The following is a 25,799-nucleotide window of genomic DNA, read 5'->3' as shown; positions in this document are numbered from 1 at the left end:
ACGGGCAGACTTTTAACAGACATCGTAGGAATATGACTTTGAAGGTGATAGGATTAGGTTTTGGAGCTGATAGGTTGTGGGAATGATACACAAACTGTATCAGGGTAGGGGCTTCACAGCAGCCATGGTGTTCATGGCCTCTGGTTGTAATGTCCCAAACAGAAAAGAAAGGAGGGCACTCTTTCTCTTTTAAGGATAAATGACAATCGTTGGTTGGAGTTTTTATTTCATTTTTGGTGAAAAGAATTGAAACCCTGACACAACAGCAATGGCATCCTGCTTCCAATAGCATTTGTGTACCAATGGGTGTTAAAACACAAACAGCAGCAACAGCCTGTAAAAAAGAACAATATCGAATGACTGAAACTAACAATGGCCCTGCAGCATGATTATCAAAACATTCTAACAACAACCTTCAGGCTAGTTGCATCAAATTATTTTTTCTTTTAAGCTTATCAGTAGTTTTGTGTCCTCACCCCGATCGCTTCAATGGGTTGTGTAATTTATGAATGTAAGACTACTAAAACAAGGAAACTAAGATTATATGAAACTATAAAGGGGAACTTTTATTGAAGCCTCTGGAGTGAAAGACTGACCGAAGAGAAAAAAAAAACACTAAGGTCACATTCCCTTGTTCCCTCCTTCCTCCACCGTTGATGGATTCCCACGCTGCTCATTTGCATGGATCCCTTCTTCTGGATTTGCTCCACAATACAGACAGACTTATCTGAAAAACAATCACTCATCGGGATGTCATGAGAGACTGTGTCTTTGAGGTCCAAGACAAGGAAAAACTCCTGTTTGGGATGTCTGAAGGCCAACTTGTTTGTTCCTCGCTGCAGGCTGAAGTCCAGAGGAGACTGTGAATTTAAGGTTGTTGTATCAACACTTCTATTCCATTCAGGGCCGGCCCTGGCAATGGTGGCGCCCTAGGCGAGATTTCAAATTGGCGCCCTCCAACTTACACATGCATCTGTCATGCAACCCCAATAACTTTTGGACTGTAAACAGATGCACACACTGGCAGACAAATTTGTTAGCTATAAAAAAACAATAAAAATATATATTAAAAAATATCAAAAGAGTCCTGTACTGATAGCATATCATGTCATGTCGAAACAAATAAACATTAATGATGTCAACAATCGGGGTGATTCTTACCCCTATATTGTTCTTTCTTCTCCTCCTCTACTGCTTTCTGAATTCTGCACCTGATCATTTAATCTTTTTTTGATTCATTCTTGACTCTAACCGCAGTCTATCACTGCAGCGTGTACGTCAGGGACACACCTGAGGCGGAAGCGCAAATTCTGTGTGTGCCAAAATGAGTAGGTTTTTATATGTTCTCTTTGTATGCATTATGCTGCTATGAGGAACTGTTGTGACATGAAATTAAGCTCTCTTCTTTTTTTTCTGTTCATGCTGAAATAAAGTGGATTCACTTGGTCTGACCTTTTTCGATCACATCTTTATAAAACACCTCATTAGCTTCACACTACAAACCCTATGGGGGGGGGGGGGGGTTGAGAGAAGATTCCAGATTCATTCACTAGACTGGCACTCAGTAGAGCTCAACAGAGTCGTATAGGTTCATCTCTGATCCATGAAGCCTCCTTCTACCAAGTTGTGTGGTTATTGGTCCAGTAGTTTATTACATAAACCTGTTGACTGACAAATCAGAGATGAAAACATAACCTCCTTAGCAGAGGTAATAAAGCCTCCACACATTTATCAAGGAAATGTCATCAACATTAATAATTATTAGAAACACAACAGAAAATTAAAAGAAGTTATTTGGAGAATATCTAAAGTTGACGGGGAATTTTCTGTTGGTCGACTTATCAATTCATTTATTAAAAGCTAATTTCCCCCTGCTACTTAGTCTATAGGGTTTTTATCTTGTGTTTTATTTACATTGTATATATTGGATTATTTATATATTGCACTGATTGCTGTTTGTACATCAAATTGCCCTTGAAGGATATTAAATATTTTCTTTTATGGACAACTTTAGTTAATCACAAACTGCACAAACCAAGCTAGAGCAGCAGAGGAACCCAACAGCCAGCATGGGGCAGCCTCAGGATATCACAGCAGACTGTGATTCTTGCAAGGCGTCCGAATACAAGGTTGAAAAGTACTGGGTTATTCTCTAACAATAGGTTTTTAAAGTATGTTAAATGATCCAGTATCTAAAAGCCAAAAATATAAAAGTAACTATTAAGTAAGGCTGTCAAATATATGTAGTAGAGTAGAAAATATTTTCTCTGAAGTGTTTATCAAAGCAGTATAAAATGACACGGACACAAACGGTAATTTGTCCATATTCTTAAAGTGCTCAGTTCCCAAAAGCAATCATCAGGTGGTGTGGCCTAGTCAGTAAAGTGTTTGTTCCCAGCTACAGGAACACGGGTTTGAATCCCATTTTTTCCAATCTCCAAGATGGCAAAATACTGAATTATCTAAATTGGCCTATTAATTCTAAATGTCTTACACTACATGTATTTAAATTAATTAAATATAAAAACCGGAAAAAAAAAAAAGGCACGCTCATTCCTGCGCATTGGGCTTCTGCGCAGGATGTGCGCAGTTCGCTCCTGCTCAGGTTGTGCGCAGTAGTCTTCTGCACAGGATATGCGTGCGCATTTTTTTTTAAAATTATTTTATTCATTTTTTTTATATTTATTTTAATTTAATTTCATATTTAATTTTCCGTCATCATCATCATTTCTCCGCGCTGGTTCAGGGGTAATTGATGCTGGTCTTCACAGGTGACTGACCTGCGCTACTCTAGCCGCCCGCCATCCCCTCACAGGAGATTATGTACTTGTGTGTGTGGCCGCGGTGCCTCCCAGTTCTTACCGGCACTACGCTGCCAGTGCGAACAGCCAAAGTATTTAACATGGGCGAGGAAAGGAGTTGGACCGCTTTTTGCAGCGCTTCTACCTCAGGTAAGTCCCCGAGGTTAGAGGATGATCTTGTGACGTTTTACATTGCATGTCTCACGTCATGATAAATCAGTCTACAGCCTCTGTCGCTTGTTCCAGGACATATTCAAAAAAAAAACTTGACTTTTCGGTTTGAACGAACTATTTCAAACAATTTCTATTTGTAATTTGGCTTTTAATGTTTGCGTGCGAGATGCATTTTATTAAAATAATATAAGTTCACTTTAATGGCAACTTACTCATTTCAATTGAGAAATCCCATGCCCAAAGGTAGAGGGGAAATCATCCCAGCAGAAAAACGGTCAATGTTTCTGAAGGAGTTACTACACTGCTCAAAAAAATTAGGGGAACACTTTGAATCAGATCTCATTGTGAAAAAAAAGTATGTTGGATATTTATACTGATATGGACAGTTTAATGTCTTAGGAACAAAAGGATGCCACATCTTTGATGGAAATAAAAGTTTTCAGCCTACAGGGGGCTAAATTTTATAGACACCCCGAAAATCATAGTGAAAAGGTGATGTGGCAGGCTTGTCCATTTTGCCAAAATAAAATTTCTGCCACTCAAAATGCTTCTCAATATCTTGTGTGGCCCCCACGTGCTTGTATGCATGCTTGACAACGTTGCGGCATGCTCCTAATGAGACAACGGATGGTGTCTTGTGGGATGTCCTCCCAGATCTGTCTAAGGGCATCAGTGAGCTCCTGTACAGTCTGAGGAGCAACCTGGCGGCGTCTGATGGACCGAAACATAATGTCCCAGAGGTGTTCTATCGGGTTTAGGTCAGGCGTTCGTGAGGGCCATTCAATTGCATCAATTTCTTCATCCTCCAGGTACTGCCTGCATACCCTTGCCACATGAGGCCGGGCATTATCGTGCATCAGGAGGAACCCAGGACCTAGTGCACCAGCGTAGGGTCTGACCATGGGTTCAAGGATTTTATCCCGATACCTAATGGCAGTAAGACTGCCGTTCTCTAGCCTGTAGAGGTCTGTGCGTCCCTCCATGGATATGCCTCCCCAGACGTTCACTGACCCACCACCAAACCCGTCATGCTGAACAATGTTGCAGGCAGCATAGCGTTCTCCTTGGCTTCTCCAGACCCTTTCACGTCTATCACAGGTGCTCAGGGTGAACCTGCTCTCATCTGTGAAAAGCAAAGGGCGCCAGTGGCGGACTTGCCAAATCTGGTGTTCTATAGCAAATGCCAATCGAGCTCCACGGTGCTGGGCAGTGAGCACAGGGCACACTACAGGACGTCGTGCCCTGAGGCCACCCTCATGAAGTCTGTTTCTAACTGTTTGGGCAGAGACATTCACACCAGTGGCCTGCTTGAGGTCATTCTGTAGGGCTCGGACAGTGCTCAACCTGTTCCTCCTTGCACAAAGCAGCAGATATCGGTCCTGCTGATGGGTTGAGGACCTTCTACAGCCCTGTCCAGCTCTCCTAGAGTAACTGCCTGTCTCCTGGAATCTCCTCCATGTTCTGGAGATTATGCTGGGAGACACATCAAATCTCCTTGCAACGGCACGCAAAGATGTGCCATCCTGGAGGAGTTGGACAATCTGTTTAACTTCTGTAGGGTTAAGAAATTGCCTCATGCTCCCAGTAGAGATAATGACTCTAGCTAAAGCCAACACTAATGGAAAACCAGTCGAAGTGATCAAGAGGGAGAAACTTGAAATGGCCTACACATGCAAAACCACTCCTGTTTTGGGGGTCGTCTCATTGTTGCCCCTCTAGTGCACCTGTTGTTAATTCCATCAACACCAATGCAGCTGAAACTGATTAACAACCCCCTCTGCTACTTAACTGACCAGATAATTATCAAAAAAGTGCAATTGAATTCATGCCATACCCTGATAAAAGTGTTCCTTTAATTTTTTGAGCAGTGTATTAAACAATTACTTAAATCTTGTTGGACGTAATAATGAGAACAGTGTGAACACCTTCAGTCTGCATCATGAGTTTTGTAAAGATATTTAATACTAAAAGCAAAATACATTTCCTAAATGACCTAAATACTGACACATTATTGCAAAATGTAAAAACACAATTGCATGTCATGCATACAGATTTTGTAGGCGTTTGTGTAAAGCCCTTTGAGGCATCCAAAATACTTAACAAGAAAAACACTAACATTTACTTGTGTTATCGAAACTTTTATTAAAAGAGAATAAAGCTTTGAGATACTGAAGATCATACCTAAGAAAATAAACCAGAAATCATCCTTCTCTGGAAAGACTGACTTAAGAAAAAGATACAAACCACGTTAAGGTCACAATCCCTTGTCGCCTCCCTCTTCCCTCCCTCCACCGATGTTAATGGTTGCCCACTAGTTACCACTTCTTACGCGTCTTGATCCATCCTGCACTTCCCAGCCCGCTTCTTGGTTTTGATCCAAGCTTTGCTCTTATTAATTCACTTTTTAAAAATCCGAAAAAATAATTCGCTCGTCATGTCGCCGTCGGTAATTGTGTCTTTGGGGTCCCAAAGGAAATTGGAAAAAAATTATTTGGATAATTTGAAAGCCAATTTACTTCGAATAGCCGACTATGATTCCGGTTTGTGGGTTTATGTGGCCAGGGCCAGGGGTCGGGATCCTCTCCCTGCAAAATGCTCCCATGCTCCTGCTCCATGTATCCATCCCGAAGCCTAATCCTAATCCTGATCTGATCCTGAATCCTGATCCAGCTCCGGAATGGGGAGACATGAGCCCAGTCCAAACCTTCAGAATACCAGCAGAACCAAAGAGAAGGAGGCAAGTTAGAATCACACCTTCACAAATTACTTAAAAATGTCAATGAATACATCTATGAGGGAGTTTACGTTGAGAAAAACAAGGGACACTTCCATGATCAATCCCAAAAACTAAGGTATACTTAAGATAGTAAAAGATGAGCAAAAGCAAAGAACACAAGCTTTGGGTTTTGAAATACAAAGTGGTGAGCAGAATGTGCCAATATTCAAAACATTCAATAATGCGCTCTACTGTCAAGTGTATGTTAAAAAAAAGAAGCTGGACAGCCTTATAATGCAGATTTCATAGATGACAGGGCACAGCCATCATACCATTGGTGCCATATTTGACTCCTCCTCCTCCTGTTTATCCTAATATGAACTGTTTCCTCTGTTCCCATCCTATCCTGTTCCTCTGATCTCTACAGAGAGACACACAAGAAGGTCAAAGGACAATAGTAAATGCTTGAAGAAGTAAATTCTTAAGAAACTAAACATGAAGCATACAACGAGCACAATCAGCACAGGAGAAGTGGAAAGGAGGGGCAGAGATGGCTAGCAGAGACATAGTTTTGAGAATTTAAAAAAGGGAAGCATGGCATAGTGAATAATGCCATGTACACAGACCAGATGGGTTGTGTACTTGTGGTCAGCAAAAAAATGTAAAAAATAAAATAAACTGCGAAAAAGAAAGTTGGGAATAGCGAGCACACAACACAACAGCATGAAGGGGTCACAAACAAGATGATACGTGGTCAGTATACATGATCTGTAATTTGATGTGAAGATTTCCTCTCCAGCTCCGAGGTACACCAGTACTTTGGTTATGGTCAGGTGAGTCTAGGTGCGAGAGCGAGAGCGGGAGCGGGAACGACGGGGAGAGTAACGTGGAGATGCCCTGTTGCGACGGGGGGAGTAGCCGCGGGAGCCGCTCTTGCTCCGGCTTCGACTGCGGCTACGAGAGCGCGAGCGCCCGTAGCTGGGACTGCGAGGACCGTCCTCCTTCACCCCAATGTAGGCCGTCTCTCCCTGAACACCAAACACACATTAGGGAATGTTAATTTTCACGTGCAAGTTACAACATGAGAAAGAAATACCTGCAGCCACAAACGGAATACATTTTTGTTTTTCACATTTACCGTTTCTGGACGTCACATCTATTTATTCTTAAGTCTAAAGTTCCTTTGGCCATAATATTCTGATAAAAATCAGCAAATCACGACTTTGATTACACCAAAAGAACATTGTTGTCGCCATCACTCGACAAATGACACACAGGCAGAATTATGATGCAGAGCAACATCATTCAAACTTGACATTGGCCTTTACTTACTGCCCAGTTGTTGTCACTCCACACTCCTGCCTTCTTCATTTGAGAAAATATTAAAACTTCCAGTTCGGCGTTCCATGGCCATTCCTTATCAAGATAGCTTAAGGCTGTAACACTTTACGTACCTCATGAGAACGAAACTTGGTGTTATCCAAATTACGGAGAGCGTAGACCATGTCTTCTTTCCGCACAAACTCCACTACGCCGGTGCCATCACGGTAAACATCAGCATAACATACGTCACCTGCCTCTCGCATGTGATCCTTCAGGTCCTGCCAGCTTCCACTGGGGGGAAGACCTGACATGAAGAAATGAGGTATAAATTCGTAAATTCACCTCTTACACTTTGGTTTCAAGAACAATCTGCAATGAGAGGAAGACAACACTCACCTGACACAATAACCCTGTGCTCAGAGCGTCGGGACGGGGGACCGTACCTTCCCCTCGGGGGTCCCATGCCTCCACTACCACCACCACCACCTCCCCCACCACCACCGCCTCCCCTTCCTCCTTCTCCGCCGCCCCCACCACCGCCTCCCCTTCCTCCTCTTGGAAACTCAACACGCAGGCGGTATCCATCGTAGTCATAACCATCACGCCCATGGACCGCATCCTCAGCATCCCTGTGGAAATAGACAGTTACAGATCAGCAAACTTGAATGAGCTAAGTAAACACAGAGCCAAGATATATTACTCAAGCCAACTGGCTTATGAAACCCAGGAGAAACGAAACTTATCCCATTCATTTTATACTTATTACAAGAATTAACCTGTTGAAAATATAAATTGTTTAAGAGTATAATATGACACCAAAAATTACAAAAAGATTGTGAAGCTGTTCTGAGCTAAAAAGGTGTCTCGAGCGTGGCAAAATATTGGTAATTTCTAGCTTGGAAGCCAGTGCAGCCGCCAGATATCTCACAATTAAGGGTCTTTAGCAGTGCAAATGGGCTTATTATATTATAGTTTTTAGAAAAGCTTCATATGAAGATAAAACCATTACTTGATATAATTAAATTGTTTAGGGTATTAGACCCTGGGAAAGGGCTTTACTCGATTTCAGTGACTTTGCCGTTTGAAATACGATCGTCTTTGTATGAGGGAAGGGTGTAAAAACATCCATCACTGAATCTTGGCACCAGAATCAAGGCACGTTACACAAGAGTTGTTTATTTCGCATTAAAAATGCAGGTAAGGGGGTGAAATATAACAAATAAACAAAGTCGTAATGCACAGTAGTGCAACAATGTTATTAGTGATTCAATTATTCAATTTGTTATTTAGAGGATTGCTTATAGTTAAACTGAATATTACTGAACATAAATTACTGAATATTTTATATAGCAATTATTATTTGGGTCTTATGAGCGATAGAATACAGTGAAACTTAATTAATTCTGTGTAAACCAGGGAAAGTGGTTGATTTTTACATTTGAGAAGCTACAGCATGTTTATAAAAGATTAGCCAACCACCAGTGTAATTGATTCAATTACTTCCCGCCATTAAACCGACCATCCGGTTGAATAAACGTCTTTATAAAAAAAGGAACACCATTCATTTAAATAGGATGCATTGGCTACCAGATGAACCGTTTCTATTTATGAGTGTGTGGCTGCAGCTTTAGAAAAACGGCTTTGGGGGAAACTACACGGGAGATAGCGCCGAGACATGGCGGAGCACCGCAGGCTCACCTCGGGTCCTCGAACTGCACGAAGGCGAACGGTGGTCCTCCTCTCCGGTTCTTCAGATCGATATCACGGATCGCCCCATATTTGTAGAACAGGTCTTCGACGTCTTTTGAGCGGATGTCTGGCGGGAGATTCCCAACGTAGATACGGCAGTCGTTACTCCCCGCGGGTCCACGGATGACGCCGGACATGATCGCAACAAACTCGCTAATGTACGGAAGTTAGCAAGTCGGCTAACAGCACTTCTCCTCGCGAAAAGACGACAAAATGGCGCTTAGGTCGCAAAGAGACTCGTAGGAATGCACGTTGATTATTTAGTTACGACTGCGTCTTACTGGAAGCTGCGGATCTTCCAGGGAAAACGACAAAGCATTCAGATAACAAAGGCTCAAAGTTGCGAGTTGTGGTTCAGCGCCTTCCGCCTACTACACGTGTTCTTCTTTGTGCTGGATGGCGTGCAGGAACTAGATTTAAAGATGCGCACAGCGCCACCAGCTGGAGCGCTCGGTGAAATCCTCCGGCAGAGGTGCACAGCAGGTTCATCACTAGAGGGGATTGTTAGAGACAGCCAAGTCAAACCTCGACATCCAGTTGGGTTCTGTTCCAGAGCTCTCGACTACATCACGTTATCTTTATCTGGATATACAAATGGAAAATCAAACACCCCTATTCTATACAACAAAGCAAAGTTCATCGGTCTATAAACATTTATGAAGAACATGATTATCACATATAGAGGTGGTAAAAAATGTGATTTGATCAAAAGCATGAGATATGCAATTAAATTGCGTTTAAATAGATTCACATTACAACACAACCAATACCTTTTTCATATAGAAACTTCAATGTATACATAATGGATTAACAAACACAGAAAGTCCTTTATTTTGCCAAGTAAAAAACACAAGTTTACCAATCAGCTTTGAAAAAAGTCCATCCCACTTTTATTTGATATATATATCAAATGTAGTATTCTCATTTCAAGGTATTTGGAGAGACCGGTCAGGTATAAAAATAATACAAAAACGAATATCACCTTGGTCTTTATTTGTTAATAACTTATAAAGTGGAATTCAAATATAAAACGTTTGCAAATTTACAACAATTCAAGCTTTCAATAGTACAGTGTCTGACAGCCAAAGCATTCTTTCAATAAAAGCTTATGATAAACACAATCCCTCACATCCCTCACATGAAACAATAAATATTATACACGACTGTAAACCAAACAGTTCAAGGCTGTAAACAAGCCATTCTTCATGCTTCCTTTGTACCTAAATGTCAAGGCCACTCACAAAACAGCTAATTATGTGTTTCTCAGTCCTTTTTGGCTTGTTTTTCTCTGCGTCTCTGTCGAGCATCAGACAATATTTTGAGCAGCGACAGCAGGATGGGCACACACATGGGCAGGAAGAGTGGTATGTAGATCGCAAACTTCTGGTCATCAGGGAAGTAGAGGAGGTGGAGGAGCGATGGGTCGAAGAACGCCCTCTCTGATGCCAAGATGGCCTCTTTACTGTACTGCAGAGCGAAGCCCAGGTTTCCAGACTCCAGCTCAGCCACAGCCAGCTGCAGAGACGTGACAGCGCTGGAGACCTAAAGACAGATACAAAAATAAAAAAACAATGATACAACAGATGCAACAAAGAGAAGCAATTATTTCTTCTTTTATTATATATTTAAATACCAATTATCGCAGAGCAGTTAGTACACTAATCATGTTTCTGCCAGAGAGCCACTCACAAGATCGGCATCTATTCCGCACAGGTACATACATTATACAATCAGGTCTGTTTTAGTTAATCTTAGCTTTTTCATGGGGGGAGCTGTACGCATATTTCATGCTCAGTTTTGAGTTTATACAACAGTTCTGAGGCCCCAGACCTTTTTTTGATCAATGAACAAGGATGAGCTGTAAGCATTGATTCAGAGGAACAAGGACAGTCAGTTTCTACTTTAGACTGAGATCCCCCGGAACGAAGCTGTACATCGCCTGATATGAACATCCACAATTGATTTTTAAATACTATACTATATTTCCAGAAAGACTATATTTGAAGCTCATCTCACACTGAAATGCTCATATATTGCCAACCCAGAAATGTAGCTGCGTGTGGATCTTACCAGTTCAGCAATGTTATCATTGATCACGATGTTGCCTATCTGGTCCAGCAGCTGTGCCAGTGAGGTGATGGTAGTCGTTGCTGTGGCGATATTTTCCACACTCCGACTCCACATGAGGCGATCCAGCTCCCAATCGGCGAGTCCGGCACTGCCACACGGTGCCACCAGGAAGCCTGGGGGAGGGGCGGACAACTGCACGCCAAGCAGCAGTCTGACAGGATGCAGGACAGCTAAGTTACCTCATGTCTTCAGGAAAAGTATAAAAGAACAACTGAGTCCTGGTGGTGTCCACTTACCGAAGCTGAGCAAGGAAGACTCCCATAACTTTAGCCATGTTGATGTTGATATCAACAGGGAACACAGCCTCCGGTCCATAGAAATCATTTACATTGTAAACCTGTAAAAACATTGATACGACCATTTTTGTTGAGTGAAACGCAAAACGACATATAATAGAGTGCAAAATCTAGTTTCTCTATTACAAGAGGATCTCACCATGATTCCACCCCACCGAGGAGAGTGAAAAGCATTAGACTTGACTTGTTGCTTCTTGCGGTCATGGATGTGAAGAGGTGAATGGTGGGCATCCGGGACGTACAGGAGGAAATTCAACACGGGGTTGGAAGATGCAGCATTCGAGCCTGGAAATCAAATGTAAAAAAAAAAAAAATGTTATAAATAAATACACCAGAAAATAAACATCAAGTTTCCTCTTTGTTGCAAAACATTCATTTTGACTTTTCTCTTTTACCAAGTCTGGCCTCCACCGGGTTGATGACGTGTGCCAGGCTGTCAGCGTTGATCGTGTAGGAGCCGAGACTACTGTCAAAGCGAGGGTTGACGCCCAGCACGGCATAATATAAGGCCTTTAGGGAGAATACACGCTTTAACGAACAGTGGCTGAGTATCTTGGCTGTAGCTTAACATTAACACACGTGCACACACACAGTACCTGAGAGTCGATGCTAAAGTTGGCGACAGGGGCCAGTTTTGTAAGCAAAGGTTGGATGTAGGTCTGCACAGCACCCTCTATGTCCCAGTTTAGCCGGTGGGACTTTGGGTCTGGGTTCAACAGACTGAAAGTTATCTCATAACCTAAAGAGAAGAACAAGCAGATCACATGAGTGTCCATAGATTTTAGGTTTATACTGAGTAGAACAGAAACTAAGTGGGCCCATTTTGTGGCTGTGGTGAAACAAATACCAACCTGGGCTGGATTTAAAGGCCCTCATACTGTCAGCGATGCTCTCCTTGCTGCCAGGGCTGAGACGGACTCGGTCGCTGAGGGCAGCAGTGATGTCGGTGTGGCTGAAAGACATCACCTGCAGCACCTGCTTAACTCGAGGCTCCATGTGAGTCAGCAGTTGATTTAGAGTCTTGCCCACTCTCATCTGAGCACCAATACGAAGCAAGGCCGTCCGTCTCTGACCGATGTACACGTCAACATCCTGAGAAGAATGAAGGGACTGGTAGGTATTGTATTTTCTTCAACTTCTCTTAAATTACTCCTATTTCTAATTGCAACCAGTGCATAAGGTACTATATTAGCAACATTGAAAGTTTACATAATTTTTTATGTGGAGATGCTGCTTGACCACATGGATCAATCAAGTTATCCATTTATCAAGACATTAAACTATACGCAGACTTTACGCAACCATTTTATAAGCACATACATGTTAATGAAAAGCAAAAGCAACTAGGAAATATCTAGTGAAGGCCTTTCCCCACCACAGGTAATAAATAACAGGACGCTCATGAAAGACATGCAGGAAAAATTGCAGGAAATCTACAGAATTTCTACCTCTGGCAGCAGTGAAGAGGACTCTGGGATCACGTACACAACCAAAGAACCACACGGACTCTCGCTGAGTGTGTGCAGAGCCAGATCTGCCTCTACACATGAAAAAGCAAGACAGAGTGAGAGAGGTTACTATCTGAGGTCTGACTGAAATAACTAAACGGGCTGATTCTACAGGCAAACAGCATCTCACCTGCAGCTGTCGGCTGGTTCAGGGCATCCTCCTCCATGACTGTGGCTGTGCGGTACTTTGTTTCATATCTGTACCTCAAAGCTGTGTCCTCTGGAAACAAATACATTTGACACAAAAATGACACTGCACCCCTCATATATATATATAAAATCCTCATATAAGTTCAGAGACTGTGTTAGTAAATCACCATCTACTCTGTGTTCCTCATCCTGCGTCTGCGTCAGTGGGACCTTCTTCTGTTGTTCTGGTGTTACAGTGCCACGTGCAAACACAACCTCCACATCAGCACTCAACTGGAGCTGCGAAGAACGAAATTAAAATGGAGATATTTAATTAAAGGTACACATGAATTACACATGGAAGATTAAGTGACATAAAATGGGGTTAATTATTGGATGAACAAACAAACCTGCAGCTTAGCCAACTCATTTATCTGACTGACAGGCAACCATGCACGATATGTTTCAGTTGTCCGCCACCACAGAGGGACTCCCACGATGATAACGACCACTGCTATGGACAGAGCAGCCAGCTGGCCTCGTCGACGCTCTGAGAGATAAAGACACACAGATCAGACTGAAATAGTTTTTATGTGCACATCAAACATCCGAATGGTGAAAAAACATGGTCTCAGTGGATTTGACATGATTGTTGGTGCTTGAAAACATCCGGTGAGCATCACTTTGAAGATGGAAATGCCTGGCTAATAAGGGAGATCAGAGGAGAATGACCACACAGGTTTAGGCTGAAAGTAAAACTACCATAACACGGATAACTAGGTATGTTAGAAAGTATTACAGTTCAAAACTTGAGGCAAATGTGCAACAACAGCAGAGGACATCGGTTATACTCCTGCCAACCAAGAACAGGAATCTGAGGCTGTGAGGTGGTAGGAATAGGCTCAGCAAAACTGGAGGGTTTAAGATTTGGGGGGGAAATGTAACGTCTTTTGATGAATTTGGATTTCTGCTGAGTATTGATTTAATTAGTTTAAAATTAGGCATCAACTGCATGAATCCATGTTGCCGGCTGCTGATGGTGGTGTGATTTGGGGTTATTCAAAACCAGTAAATCACTAAAAGCCTGTGAAATGCTCGAGCCTGTCTGATTAGCCCTATTTACTGTTGCCCCTGTATTATCCCTTGCTGTATTATGACATTGTGGCCAACAAAACAGAATAATTGCACTATAATGTGACATAACTTGATTTTACACTATATTAGCAAGGAAGATTGGTTCCGCTCGTTAGACTCGCTAACAATATGTTTACAGCAATGTGTTTATTCCATTAGACTTAGCTAGATGCTGCATTTATAAAGATACATGGCAGATTTGCTGACGACTTAATCAACATTCAGGAAACCTCTGCAAGCCCTGGTTTAGCTTTAAAGCTACACAAGCAAAGAGTGAAGGGGAATGATGTGTTTCCGGGTGTTTAAGAGCTCAGATGTGTGAGACAACCGGGGCGTAGTAAAAAAGGGAAGATAATAAATGACACAAACACCAGCAGGTCTTCTTGCAGTGTCCTCAGTGGACATAGGGAGGACATCACTGCTGCTACTGCGGCTAGTTAGCATTTAGCTTCAGAGGTTCACAATTACATTAGAAAGCAGCTGCATCAAGCCACTACGTCCCTACGACTGTTGTACGCGTTAAAGGGGCTGTGGTTAGTTACGTAATTGGTTTTAATTATTTTTCTTTTACAGAAACAGCTCGTTCAGAATGCAGATGTGAGTTTACTCACCTACTTCCGCGGTCGCCATTTCTGTCAGTCAACTGGGCGAGGTGTGGTTGGTTTTGAGCTATGGAGTCAGTCAGAAGTCACGTGACCCACATAGAAACCGGTAATGTGACAGTAAAACCCCCTAAATGTCATCAAAGAGGGTGATTTTGTAGGACACACAAGGAACATGAATCCGTTGATCCTGAGCCGTCAACCGACAACTCCACTCCTGTAGTGACAGTGTCAGTGGTCATATATCCGAGGAATCTGTGATGCCTTGTATTAATATCATCTTTCTGTAACCTTCGCCCAACCCAGAGCCATTCCGGGCCTCACTGGTGTGAATATCGAGCGCACAAACATAACGTTTGGACATTTTGTCTACTAAGCGCCCCGTGTGGTCGTTTCAGCCATAGCAGCATAATAACTGACATGGAAAATTCAATTACTTTAATCTAAACACAACAGCTGGATATAAAGACACAAGCAGTAGCAGTAGTAATAACAACAACAATCCTGCTTTCAAAATATCAAGTACCTCAGTATTAATTGTGGAATTTTGAGTAATAAAAGATTAACTTCTTCTAATGTAGATTGATTATAATTGATGTTATTAGTATCATATATGTAATCATATACATACATATTATATATTATATATACATTCAGGAAATGTTTGGTCTGAGTGAAGCAAATTTTGCCTGTTTCATATACAGTTGGGAACGTTATTAATTAAAAGGCATCATTCTGTTTAAACTGATCATTTGTATATGAAAAGTGATAAAATAGATAAATGTGGTGGCGTAAAAATAACAATATTTACCAGTGGGACACCGATTCATCTTTATTATTTTTCTAAGCGTAGTAAATGTCATTCTTAAAAGGAAAAAATCTTCCTGAAAATAAATCTACCGCTGGAAAGGAGAAGAGTAAAAGTAGCATTTAAAGGAAATACCCAATTACTTAAAATTCATACTGAAGCACAGTCCCTGGCCACATTACTTTCCACTACTGACTTTAACTACAGCTGGAATTATGTCACTGAATAGAATACATCATAACATTGTGTTCATAAGCATAAGAGCCACAACATCACACACAGGGATCTCTGCAGTTTTTTTTATTTTTATTTTATTTGTCTCCACTATTTGACACACCAAGTGCTTCAAGAACAATATTAACATCACAAACATCACAGATTTCCAACACAGCAGTGAACCCTTCCCCCGCCACCGACCCCACGAGTTGGTCCACATCATACGTACGTCAAAAGAAACCACATGTTCTTCTCGTGGGAATGGTTGAGGGGAATAAGGAAGAGGGGAGGAGGGGGGATGACACACAAGCATCACAAAATATCGACACCCACACACAACTGAATACATTGAGTACTGTATGTGATTTAAAGCTAAAGTTATACTTAGAATTGACATGAGCAGACGTTAGTTGGGATTGGGAGTGTGAGAACAGATAGGTTAGGCTGAATCATACAGACGCATCCTGGTGTGTAATGTTGTTAACGTGGGCCTCTACTGACCTCTGCTGGAGCTACATCTGTCTGAAAGTACAACAAGCACCCCACAGTCGCTCGAAAGATCAAATTGGTAGGACATGACTCCATGCTGGCTTTTGTTACGTCTCTCACCGGATAGTGCTGATGCTGCTAATGATCGTTTGGTCCCAGTGTTGGGGAGAGTGTTAGGGTGGCATTTTGAGGATTTGAAGCCGGCACTTTGTTCAGACACAAGCGACAACACACAAGCTGATCTGTCCTGCTCTGGAGTGGTTCAAGATTTGTCTTGAGCAGGGGATGAAGTGGGAAAGCACAAGATGTGGAGACAGCTGCAGTTCAGAGGAGGCAGGAACTGAATACTGACTGATTATCTGATCCTCTAATAAGATTTTGAATAGTCTAACTTCCTGTCTCTGAGCCCGATTTAACGGGTACAGACAAGAAATTAAAAACAGTTATCCTCTCCTCATAAATCTCAAACTTTTAGTATTCTTGGTTCACATTATGTTTTTTAACACACATTCCTAATAATTTTAATAACTCTGACAACTCTAAAGTACAGTAGACAGCGCAGGCCTGTGATTTATGGAGGCGTGAGGGGAAATAGCAGAGCAGGTATAGACTGTAACTAGTCCACAGTAGTATGTGGACGATCGATGTTTAATAGGCGTGATTAACCACGTAGAGAGACTTTGCCGCTGCTCCACCAGCTCCAGAAGACTCGTACTTGCCGAGCGCAGCCTGACTGTTCGCCTGAAGAAGACAGAGAAGAGACAAGAAAAGTGAAAAAAAGAATAATGCACGATGGAAGTTTAAGTGGATGTGACTGAGTGTGGGGTGCATTCATTGTTTTGTCTGACCTCAGCGCGTTTGAGGTATTCCTCGGTGGCGGCCTTCTCGTTGCTCAGCTCTCCTTTCCATGCATTGAGGGCGGAGGCCTGCAGGGCGCGTCCGAAGGAGAAAGTCAGGGCCCAGGGCTTGGCGAGCGGACAGGTGTTGATGGCGTTAAGGTTCACGCTGGCCTCCTCTTCAGACTGGCCGCCTGACAAGAAGGTCACTCCTGAAAAGACAGACACAAAGAAATACGAACATTATCGACCTGTTCGAACCGGATTTAAGAAAATGTTAATCTGTTACTCTCTTTTTCTGAGCATGGGATGAACAATTAATTAATGTGACAATATAAAACAATAAATACAGAATATAATTTGCAAAAATATGCACGCATATATGCTGATGCTTTATTTCATGGATAAATGAATAACTAATAATATCATAATCATTTCTTATGTATTTTCCGGCTTTATAATAAACTGATTTGCCAGTTTATTATAAAAATGTTTTCCCAATTTTAATATCAAGAGTGTACCTCTGTGACCAATCGCTTGATATACTGTGTTATATAGGCTACATATACTTATTTAAACATCATACTTGCCAGATAATACCAACTAGCTAGTACCTAAAGTAGCTGCAATAAAATTGGGGTAAAAAAACAAGTGATTCTCTTCCCATGCTACAAATAAATTGAATTGAGAAAACAAACAATTTATCATTAACTGTGAAAGGGCGATTATTTGGGGGGGGCTACAACCTCATTCCCCCTTTAAATTACGCCCTAGTTTATTATACATCTTTAAAACATCAATCTGTCTCTGACCTGTGACTGCTGGAGGCACAGTGCGGCGCAGGGCGGTGACAGTAGCCATGGCGATTTCCTCGCTGCTGTACTTGGTGGGGCAGGAGTGTCCGGCTGTGACCATGTTGGGTTTCAGCAGTGTGCCCTCCAGGTACACATGGTGGTCTGACAGAGACTTGTACACAGCAGCTAGAACCTAACAGCAGAATACAGATATAAATACTGATTGTTAAAAAGACTGTAGCAGCAAACATGTAGTCAAATGAGGACACAGACATTTTTCATATATATTCCTCTTTAAATTACCTTCTCAGTGACATACTGGCAACGCTTCAGGTCATGGTCTCCGTCAGGAAGGATCTCAGGCTCCACAATAGGAACGATACCATTCTAGGAGACATTATTAAGAATATCTTTAATGTTTTATACTTATTTGACAGTTTCTACATAGATACACTTCCAATTTTGAACTGGGATTGGGGAATGCTTTTGAAAAACCTATGGGAATATATCTGTAAGTCAACTGACTGAAATGCTTGGTCACACCAACCTGCTGGCAGATGCTAGCATATCGTGCCAGTACGTTAGCGTTCTCAAGGATGGCCAGCTCAGACGGCGTGGTGTCGCTGATCTTCAGCACACAGCGCCACTTGGCAAAGTCAGCGCCGTCCTTCTTGTACTGCGCACAGCGCTCAGACAGCCCGTCCAGACCTGTACACAGAGCCGTTCCGTCAGAAACACAGCAGCAGAAGGTTTAATGACATTATTAAACTGAGTTTCTCTAAAGGTTCCTACCCTGAGTGGTGGTTTCTCCATTTGTTCCAGCAAGGGGCACGACACCTTTGTCCACCTGTAAAGACAGACACAGTCATTAATATAAAATGACATTGTGTACAGGTGAAATTACACCAAATTCTCAACTGCATCAATCTTTTCTTCAAAAAATATTTCTACATCCTACTGCAAATAGGACCTGAAAGCTCTTTGACACATCCTGTCCTCAAAACCTGATCTTCTCCTTTGGGTCTGTGTGTGTCTAAACATGCTGACAGTGATTCTGTGTTTCATATACAGAGCCTTTTTCGTTTTACCTGTCAAACACAAGACCACTGTCTTTCTGCCAGCTTAACTTAAATCCTAGGCTGCAGTATAACATCAAGCCAGTGGATGTGGGTACGTTAAGAGCCCAAGCAAACAGCCACCAAATAACAAAGAGAAGGTGAGGTTTGGACTGTGAGACCAACGACCCTAGCCAACTTTACCTTGATTCCGACAACCATGCCGCGGTCCTGGATGAGCTTGGCGAAGCATGTGCCGTCGTCTGTGTTCTGGTAGAGGGTTTCATGGAAGAAGATGACCCCTCCGATGCAGTTGTCCATGCGTTGGTCTGCTGTGAAGAGCAGCTGGCGGTAGCGGCGCCTGTTCTCCTCTGTGTTCTCAACCCCGATGGGGTTGAAACGTTTGGTCATGCTGCCTGTAAATGGTACAATGATTCATGCATGTTCAAATGAAGACAGAGGTCATTCGTGTGTGATATACAGTCACTGAAGAGTTAATGTTGCAGTTTTACACTGCCTGCAGTTTTTATTATTCATCTATCCAATAGCTACGGAGCCCCTAAGTCCAGACAGGTTTTAATGTAATATGCATTATTATATTATATAATAACTTCATATACACCCAGCCACCAGGATGAAGAGAACTCAGCTAATCAAGTTTTGTTTTCAACTTAGAATATCACAAATTTCTTGCGGCTATTGTACAGAGACATCATCAGCAGGAATCGTTTGCTGCATAAATATTAACTTGTTCCAACAAGGTCATTATCTGATGCAAACATGTTTATATTTAGTGTGAACACGATATTCATCTTATTGGACCAAATTAATATCAATAAGATTAAAAAAAAATCACCTGTCTGGACTTTAGGGGCTCCATAAATATCTGTCTTGTTTATCATTCAAGGGTCGCTGGGCAGCTGAAGCCATTCCCAGATGACCTTGGGCTTTGTAAAAATATTTTTCAATATGTAATGTAATGTTATCATAAAATACTATATAAACCGATCTTGATCACTTAAAACGTGTCCAGATTTGTTCAGATGAAAATCTATGTGAAAGGGTGGATAAGGGTATTAATTATCCACAGTTTTATAGTGATGCTGTAAATCAAAGCTAAACCATGTATCTTGCTCTGTTAATGATGAGTAGAAGGTTTGGTGGCACATTATCATGGGGAGTTTAAGTATATACTGTACCAGGTTTAAAAAAGATGAACATTTTGTACAATCCAATGTTGATGTAACAAATATTTCATTCAGTTATATAAAATTGGGATTATGAAGCACCCCTGAAGCAACTGGGGATCCCAGCTCTTGAAAAGAAAAGAAAACCTATACATTTTTGCAACCACAGACTCTCTTGCACCTACCGGTGGACTCATCGGCTGCGAGGATGCCTTTTCCTGGAGCGACTATCCTCAGAGCGATGTCCTGCAGTTCCTTCTTCTGCTCAGGAGTCAGTGCGGGGTACTGGTGAGTCATGGTGGCTGAAAGAGGAAGAGGAAGAGAGTGAGAGGTTGCATTGTTTCACGGTGTGTTGGTTTGGACGACTGCCCAGCGCAGGCCTCATTTCATGTCCCTCTGTTGTCCCCCAACATGGCCACCTCACTGCAGGACTGAGCTCCTCTGAGGGCAGGGGGGATGGGCGGAAAGGACAAAACGTGCGAGTGATACCAGTGACTTTGAGCCGAAGAAAAAAATAAGAGCCAGATAGGAATAGTCACATAAAGCTTCCTCATTTGCATTTTCATCATCCTATGTTGAATATGACTGTGTTGAAGTCAATGTCTCTTTGATGCACCGTCAGGTCTCAGTCACACAGGATCCGTTTGGTGGCAGCAGCCGCCACGCTGTCACGACGTGCCAACGTGCACACGACAAGGCCTCAAACCGGATTATTTTGTTCCCTATTCCCTTCTCCACTCTGTCGTAAATAAGCAGTTGCATAACCCCACCCCGCCCCCTCTGATCCGCAGAAGACAGAGAGGGAGCGATTACGTAACACGGCTCCTGTGTACCCTGCTGCCAGTCCTCATTATGGCTGCAGGACTGGATGCACAGAGGCCAGTTTCTCTCTCCTCAGCAACACGGTGCCCTCTCCCATTTCCCCACAAATGACATTAGACCCCTTTATATGCAATGCACGTACACATGCCTTTTAAATCTTTTCATTAGCTTTATAGCACACTTGCACCTCCTCACTGAAGAATGCTGCTTCTGCTTCCTGACTACAAAGAGATGCATACACGATGAACACAAGGGATTTCAAAATTCCCATTTTCACCCATCCCTTAAACGCACCACTCCCACTAATGCACACTGTGCCAGGGAACAAGTTGTGACTTATCTTTCTGGTCGACTACACCAGTTGCCAAGGCGATCCCAACTCCCAACCACACTGTATGCTGCCGAGTATGTGCACAATACTGGATCAGTTATAGACGACTCTGTTTGATGGGTGGAGGTGACACCTTTACTGAGGCTTGCATGGATTAGCCCCACGCAGCCGGGTTGTTTGACCACAGTCAATATAGAGCGCATCCCTTCACAAAGTCTAATGCCCTTCCTCACAATGCTAGAACAAAGTTAGAAACTGAAGGTTTTTGTTCCCGTCACTTAGAAGACGCTCCAAAAGTTGTTGGCTTCTTCATTGGCCCATATTGCACTCCTCCATTAAGTTCCAATAAAATCGGCTCAGTAGTATTTGCGGGCCTGCTTACAGACTAGCAGCAAAGAAAACATGACCCCCATGGCGAAGGTTATAATTAGGCTTAGCAGGACGTTATGGAGTCTTAACCGCGAGCCCACCTCTATTCTATTCTTTACACACTTTTAAATTATAAACTCTTGTGACCGTTTAAATCCCCAACGAAGGCTGGTTTGGACGCTGACCGACATTCCCGGTATCCTCTATGTTAATCCTCAGCTTAAGATAGATGAGATAACAACCTTTGGAGCACATGCACACACACAAAGACAGTCAATGAAAACAGTGAGTGGTTACCGCAAAACAAACGTCAAACGCTGCTCGCTGTTGATAGTTAGATTCTACATGCAGGTGAAAAGGAGGCGTCCCGACCTGCAGGGTACAACTCGTCTCCTGAGGGGGAAGAGCTAGAGCTGGAGTATTAACTGCAGACAAACTACTTCATTGAATAAAGCAAAGTGTTTAAACGTGATAGTGAAGAGTGCAGGCATGTTCCTGCTCCACTATTAGCCCGACAAAACTCACACTAGCAAATACCTGCTATCTTCTGTGAGTTCCGGCATGCTTCGTCAACACAGTTTCACTGACTCTTGGCACAGTGTGGTTGGGTTTGTGTTGAGAAAACGTTGTAAACTTTGCAATATCAAGTCTAAGATGTACGCAATGTTGAGTGAAAAGTTTCAAAAGATGTGAGCCTTTTTTTTTTTTTGCCAAATGAAAGCATGCTGAAAGACACAATGAGGCCATATGTGGGTAAGTTTGTTAATCACCTGAGAGCGTGAAAAGGGACCTTGAAGGACAGAGTGACTTTCCTCTGACATGTGATCCGCCTGCAGCCGGTTTGGTGACAAATCACTGATGAACACAATGTGTAAAAAATCCTTACACATACACACAGTATCCACCGCTCTACTTATTAACTATTCTGCCATTTGGTCTGCAATTATATCCAGTGGTTTAAAAAGCCAAACATGATGACAAAACCAACAATGTAAAAAAATTCAGCTATTTAGATTTCTGAAAATCTAAATGATCTAACAAATCTAACAAAGAGGAAGCAGTGACAGCATCAGCCTCATCGCAGCAAGTCTACAACCTGATTACTGCAACTGCATCTTCTCAAAGAGATTTGGATGGGGACAACCAAGCATCATTTGCTGAATATCCATTAATTTAGTTTATTCTATCTTTCACTCTCCTTATGTGTCTCAATGAAATGATCTCCAAAAATCTATATGAAGGACTCCAGTTTATGTTGCGTACTCAGCAATAGACCTGCTTCAGGATCGAGCACCAGAGGTAAGACAACCAGAGGAATGCAACACTATCAAGCAGAACTTAATTTGAACGTGGGAACAACATGAAGGATTCAGTCAAGTGAAGCGAGAGTTCTTCTCCTTTAGAGATACTGTCTGATAAGCTGCTGATTAAGGGTTAGAGTATTCTGCCCGAGACTTAATTTCCTAGCAACAGGCCTCATAGATTTCCGTGTATGCCCTTGAGATTGGTCACTCCACGCTGCTTAAGTTGATTAAATGCAGTTGTGGGTATACAGATCCTTGGTGTCAATCAATAACTTTAGCTTTATGCTATTATATAGTGAGATTCAAGTTTCACAACCTTCAACCATATTCTGGTAACCTCTTGATCTCTGATGAGAGAATGCATGTTTGTATTTGTTCCAAGGGCATGAAAATAATCTCCCCCCTATCAAGAGAAATGCAGCCTGCAACAAAAAAGTCACTTTGACATTATTTGAAGTGGCTGTGGTCACGCAGCAACACTGGTGACGAGGTTTATCTTCCACTTTTCATACAGTGTGGAGGAGCTATTTTGGGACGAAGAGCATCACTGCACTAATTGATAAAGAACTGCTTTGACATACACAACACAATGTCAGGCGTCTTTAATTAAACAAATAAAAATAGTGAGAGCTATAATAGTAAATGTCCACGAGATATAATAGTTAGAAAGCTGAGAAGATCACTATTTATTGTCTTTATCTGGGATTTTCACTTCAGCCTGTTGCACAGTGGTCGACCACCACAAGACGCCATTTCTGCACTGCGACATCAGGATGTAATGCCCAACTCCCTCCTGTGGCGTCATGCGGTACCACTTAGAACTGGCATCACGATCTTTATATGTAAATTCACATTTTAACAACAATTCAATTTAAGGTTTATTTGGACACTGGTTAAGACAAGAGGAGAATAGATACATATGTTCCCTGTCTGAAACAAACTCCAGCTAGTGTACCTACTGCTTCTGTCTACTTGTCAGTCCACTTACCAACCAAGGATGCCGTAAAGAGATCACAAATATACTGCGTGTCTAGAAATCCTGCTGCAGTTAATTTCTTGAAGCATTGCTGCAAGCATTGAACTGCAAGGTGTTTGAAGCTTGCATACTATAATATGTAGTACTGGTAAGGATGCAGGCAGGGACTCAGCGTGGTTAATCTCTTTATATAGTATATAGTGTAGTAGTTATTATAGTCATATGGATGTAGGGAGAGGATGGGGGCGTTTGAAAGGAAAATGGGATCACGTTTCTGCTGCCATGTCTGTATCATCACCCGTTTCCAGACCTTCTTTTTTTCTCTTCTCTACATTATAGGCTGCTAGAGCTTTGAGGAGGTAAAATGGCTCCCACAGCAGCAACACGATAGTCAAAAGTGAAAGCCTTGCATGCTGTGCACCGTTTTTTGTTACCAGACGGGCGGCTGGCCTTGAGAGTGTTGCACGTCCCTGTGTTTGGACTATTTGTATCTTCAGGCCTTGGTGCTGCAGCGCTTCCAGGAGCACTGTTTCCAATGCAGCTCTCTGAGACATCACGTCAGAGCTGCGATGCAGTTAGTACTGCGATGCAGTCATTTAGTACTTTCTGTACAAACAGTCCATATGCATATGTGATGCTTCATTTATAATATTTATATACAGTACAGGAATATACTTATTTTTTAATAATCTTTAACATTGAGTGATTTTCACAGATTTCTCGGAGAATCATTTATTTGTCTTGATTTAAAAAAATGATGTGTGAGTGTGTGTAATCTGGTGCCGATCCAAATAAAAATTGTAATCTTCTGGTAAATTTAAATGTTATTTCATAAGGGGAGCTGTGAACTCTCCTGAGTGCCATTTTAGTTTTTATATTCGTTTATACAAATTTGCATATCCTTTATGTAATTAGGTAGTTATGGATTAGATGATCATGATTGATTAACAGTCAATCAAAATGTTTGTAAATATTCATTACCTCCTGCCTAAAGATTGATTGTAATACTCTTCTTAGAGTATAAAACATACTCCTATTTAGGTTTCCAATGATCTCTTCACCATACTATTCAGGTTGTCAAATAGGTTGTCAAATCATTTCAGCTCTACAGCAAACACTGACAGTCTTTCTAGGATAAGTCTGCTTGTGGAAATATACCGGGATGTGCTGCAACTACACAGATGTGTCACTCTACACGAACTGCTGCACGTACACCCGCCTCCCTCCCATCACAGCAGAGGAGGAGGAGGAGGAGGGTGTACGTGCCTCGGCTCAGATACACACAGACAGATCCCCCTCCTCACCCCCCTCCCCATCACACCACTCACCATGTTAATGAACATAATCTATTTTAGCCTCACATCTTATTAAATCGTGTAAAACTGGAGGTTTTGTCGGAAGGGCGCAGGCCGAACTGACGCAACAGGCTCGCCCTTGAAGGTCATCCTCTTTTTTTTTTTGGTGGTGGTGCTCTTCCGGTTGCGTATTTCGATAATGTGCCCAAAACGCGCCACTTTAAACAGATACGTGGAAAAGGAGGAAGAGTCGTAATAGTTTTGCGTCAAAAAATAAAGTACACGACGTCGTTTACTGTCGCGGGTACTAAATGTACCACCACGTACATGAGCGACGAGAGAGGAGGGTAAAGTTAGGATTGGGTTGAGCGGAGCATCCTCTTCCTCCTCCTCATCCTCCTCGTCCATATTGTTATAATCTTTGTAGGAGGATAGATAAGGGATGAGGAGAAAGTGTGTGTGTATCTGTGTGTGTCTGTGTGTGTGTGTTACCTGCTGATGGCTGTCGGGCTGTGAAGAGATCAGGTGAGTGCTGCTCGGCGGATGAGGGACAATCTCCTGTTTCACTGCAGCAGCGCAACGTGACTCATTTAAAGTGCTCGAGACCAGGGCGGGGCGGACGTAACTGCGTCATCGTGACGAGGCGACGCAAGAACAGCCGATGCGCATGCGCAGGGGAAGGGTCTCGTCTTCCTGGCGTGTGCATGCAGCATGATTCTGCAAGTTTTCAATGACGTGACACTGAATGAAACATC

The 25,799-nt window shown here is 42.4% G+C and overlaps 3 protein-coding genes across 7 annotated transcripts; all 3 read right to left on the bottom strand.

The window, feature by feature from the left end:
- Nucleotides 1-4,912: 4,912 nt before the first annotated feature.
- srsf1b (serine and arginine rich splicing factor 1b) lies at nt 4,913-9,143 on the bottom strand. 5 transcript variants are annotated; one of them, XR_009924214.1, is made up of 6 exons: nt 8,713-9,143; nt 7,411-7,643; nt 7,146-7,318; nt 6,455-6,719; nt 6,024-6,112; nt 4,913-5,679 (listed from the first exon to the last, which is right to left on the bottom strand). XR_009924214.1 is itself a non-coding variant. In XM_062406089.1 (4 exons), the coding sequence occupies exons 1-4, from the start codon at nt 8,898-8,900 to the stop codon at nt 6,531-6,533; spliced, it is 783 nt and encodes a 260-aa protein (XP_062262073.1). In that variant the 5' UTR covers nt 8,901-9,143; the 3' UTR covers nt 4,913-6,530. The 5 variants fall into 5 exon arrangements, 1 of the variants encoding a protein (XP_062262073.1); XR_009924212.1 differs by having other exon boundaries at nt 6,024-6,719; XR_009924213.1 differs by having other exon boundaries at nt 4,913-6,112.
- A 593-nt stretch (nt 9,144-9,736) lies between these two features.
- Nucleotides 9,737-14,704, bottom strand: pigs (phosphatidylinositol glycan anchor biosynthesis, class S). The gene is made up of 12 exons (XM_062406779.1): nt 14,572-14,704; nt 13,237-13,376; nt 13,015-13,126; nt 12,828-12,917; nt 12,638-12,729; nt 12,041-12,281; nt 11,786-11,928; nt 11,585-11,699; nt 11,329-11,474; nt 11,130-11,230; nt 10,834-11,044; nt 9,737-10,305 (listed from the first exon to the last, which is right to left on the bottom strand). The coding sequence occupies exons 1-12, from the start codon at nt 14,588-14,590 to the stop codon at nt 10,027-10,029; spliced, it is 1,689 nt and encodes a 562-aa protein (XP_062262763.1). The 5' UTR covers nt 14,591-14,704; the 3' UTR covers nt 9,737-10,026.
- Nucleotides 14,705-15,836: 1,132 nt separating this feature from the next.
- On the bottom strand, nt 15,837-25,659 carry aldocb (aldolase C, fructose-bisphosphate, b). The gene is made up of 9 exons (XM_062406040.1): nt 25,537-25,659; nt 20,133-20,249; nt 18,965-19,176; nt 18,498-18,552; nt 18,253-18,413; nt 18,009-18,092; nt 17,724-17,898; nt 16,924-17,123; nt 15,837-16,816 (listed from the first exon to the last, which is right to left on the bottom strand). Exons 2-9 carry the CDS (start codon nt 20,242-20,244, stop codon nt 16,724-16,726), a joined length of 1,092 nt encoding a protein of 363 aa, XP_062262024.1. The 5' UTR covers nt 20,245-20,249; nt 25,537-25,659; the 3' UTR covers nt 15,837-16,723.
- Between the last annotated feature and the right edge of the window lie 140 nt (nt 25,660-25,799).

This window comes from Platichthys flesus, chromosome 15, assembly GCF_949316205.1.
Source record: "Platichthys flesus chromosome 15, fPlaFle2.1, whole genome shotgun sequence".
Classification (NCBI taxonomy): domain Eukaryota; kingdom Metazoa; phylum Chordata; class Actinopteri; order Pleuronectiformes; family Pleuronectidae; genus Platichthys; species Platichthys flesus.
This window is presented reverse-complemented; position numbering and strand designations above follow the sequence as displayed.

Coding starts and splice junctions, on each gene's coding strand:
- srsf1b (XM_062406089.1), bottom strand. CDS start 8,900: ATGTCCGGCGTCATCCGTGGACCCGCGGGGAGTAACGACTGCCGTATC. Junction 7,644..8,712: donor GTGCAGTTCGAGGACCCGAG/GTGAGCCTGCGG, acceptor CTATTTCCACAG/GGATGCTGAGGATGCGGTCC. Junction 6,720..7,145: donor CCAAGTTTCGTTCTCATGAG/GTACGTAAAGTG, acceptor TTTGGTGTTCAG/GGAGAGACGGCCTACATTGG.
- pigs (XM_062406779.1), bottom strand. Junction 11,929..12,040: donor GGCCTTTAAATCCAGCCCAG/GTTGGTATTTGT, acceptor TCTTCTCTTTAG/GTTATGAGATAACTTTCAGT. Junction 11,700..11,785: donor ACTTTAGCATCGACTCTCAG/GTACTGTGTGTG, acceptor TTCTCCCTAAAG/GCCTTATATTATGCCGTGCT.
- aldocb (XM_062406040.1), bottom strand. CDS start 20,244: ATGACTCACCAGTACCCCGCACTGACTCCTGAGCAGAAGAAGGAACTG. Junction 17,899..18,008: donor GCCAGTATGTCACTGAGAAG/GTAATTTAAAGA, acceptor TTCTGCTGTTAG/GTTCTAGCTGCTGTGTACAA. Junction 16,817..16,923: donor AATACCTCAAACGCGCTGAG/GTCAGACAAAAC, acceptor TGTCTTCTTCAG/GCGAACAGTCAGGCTGCGCT.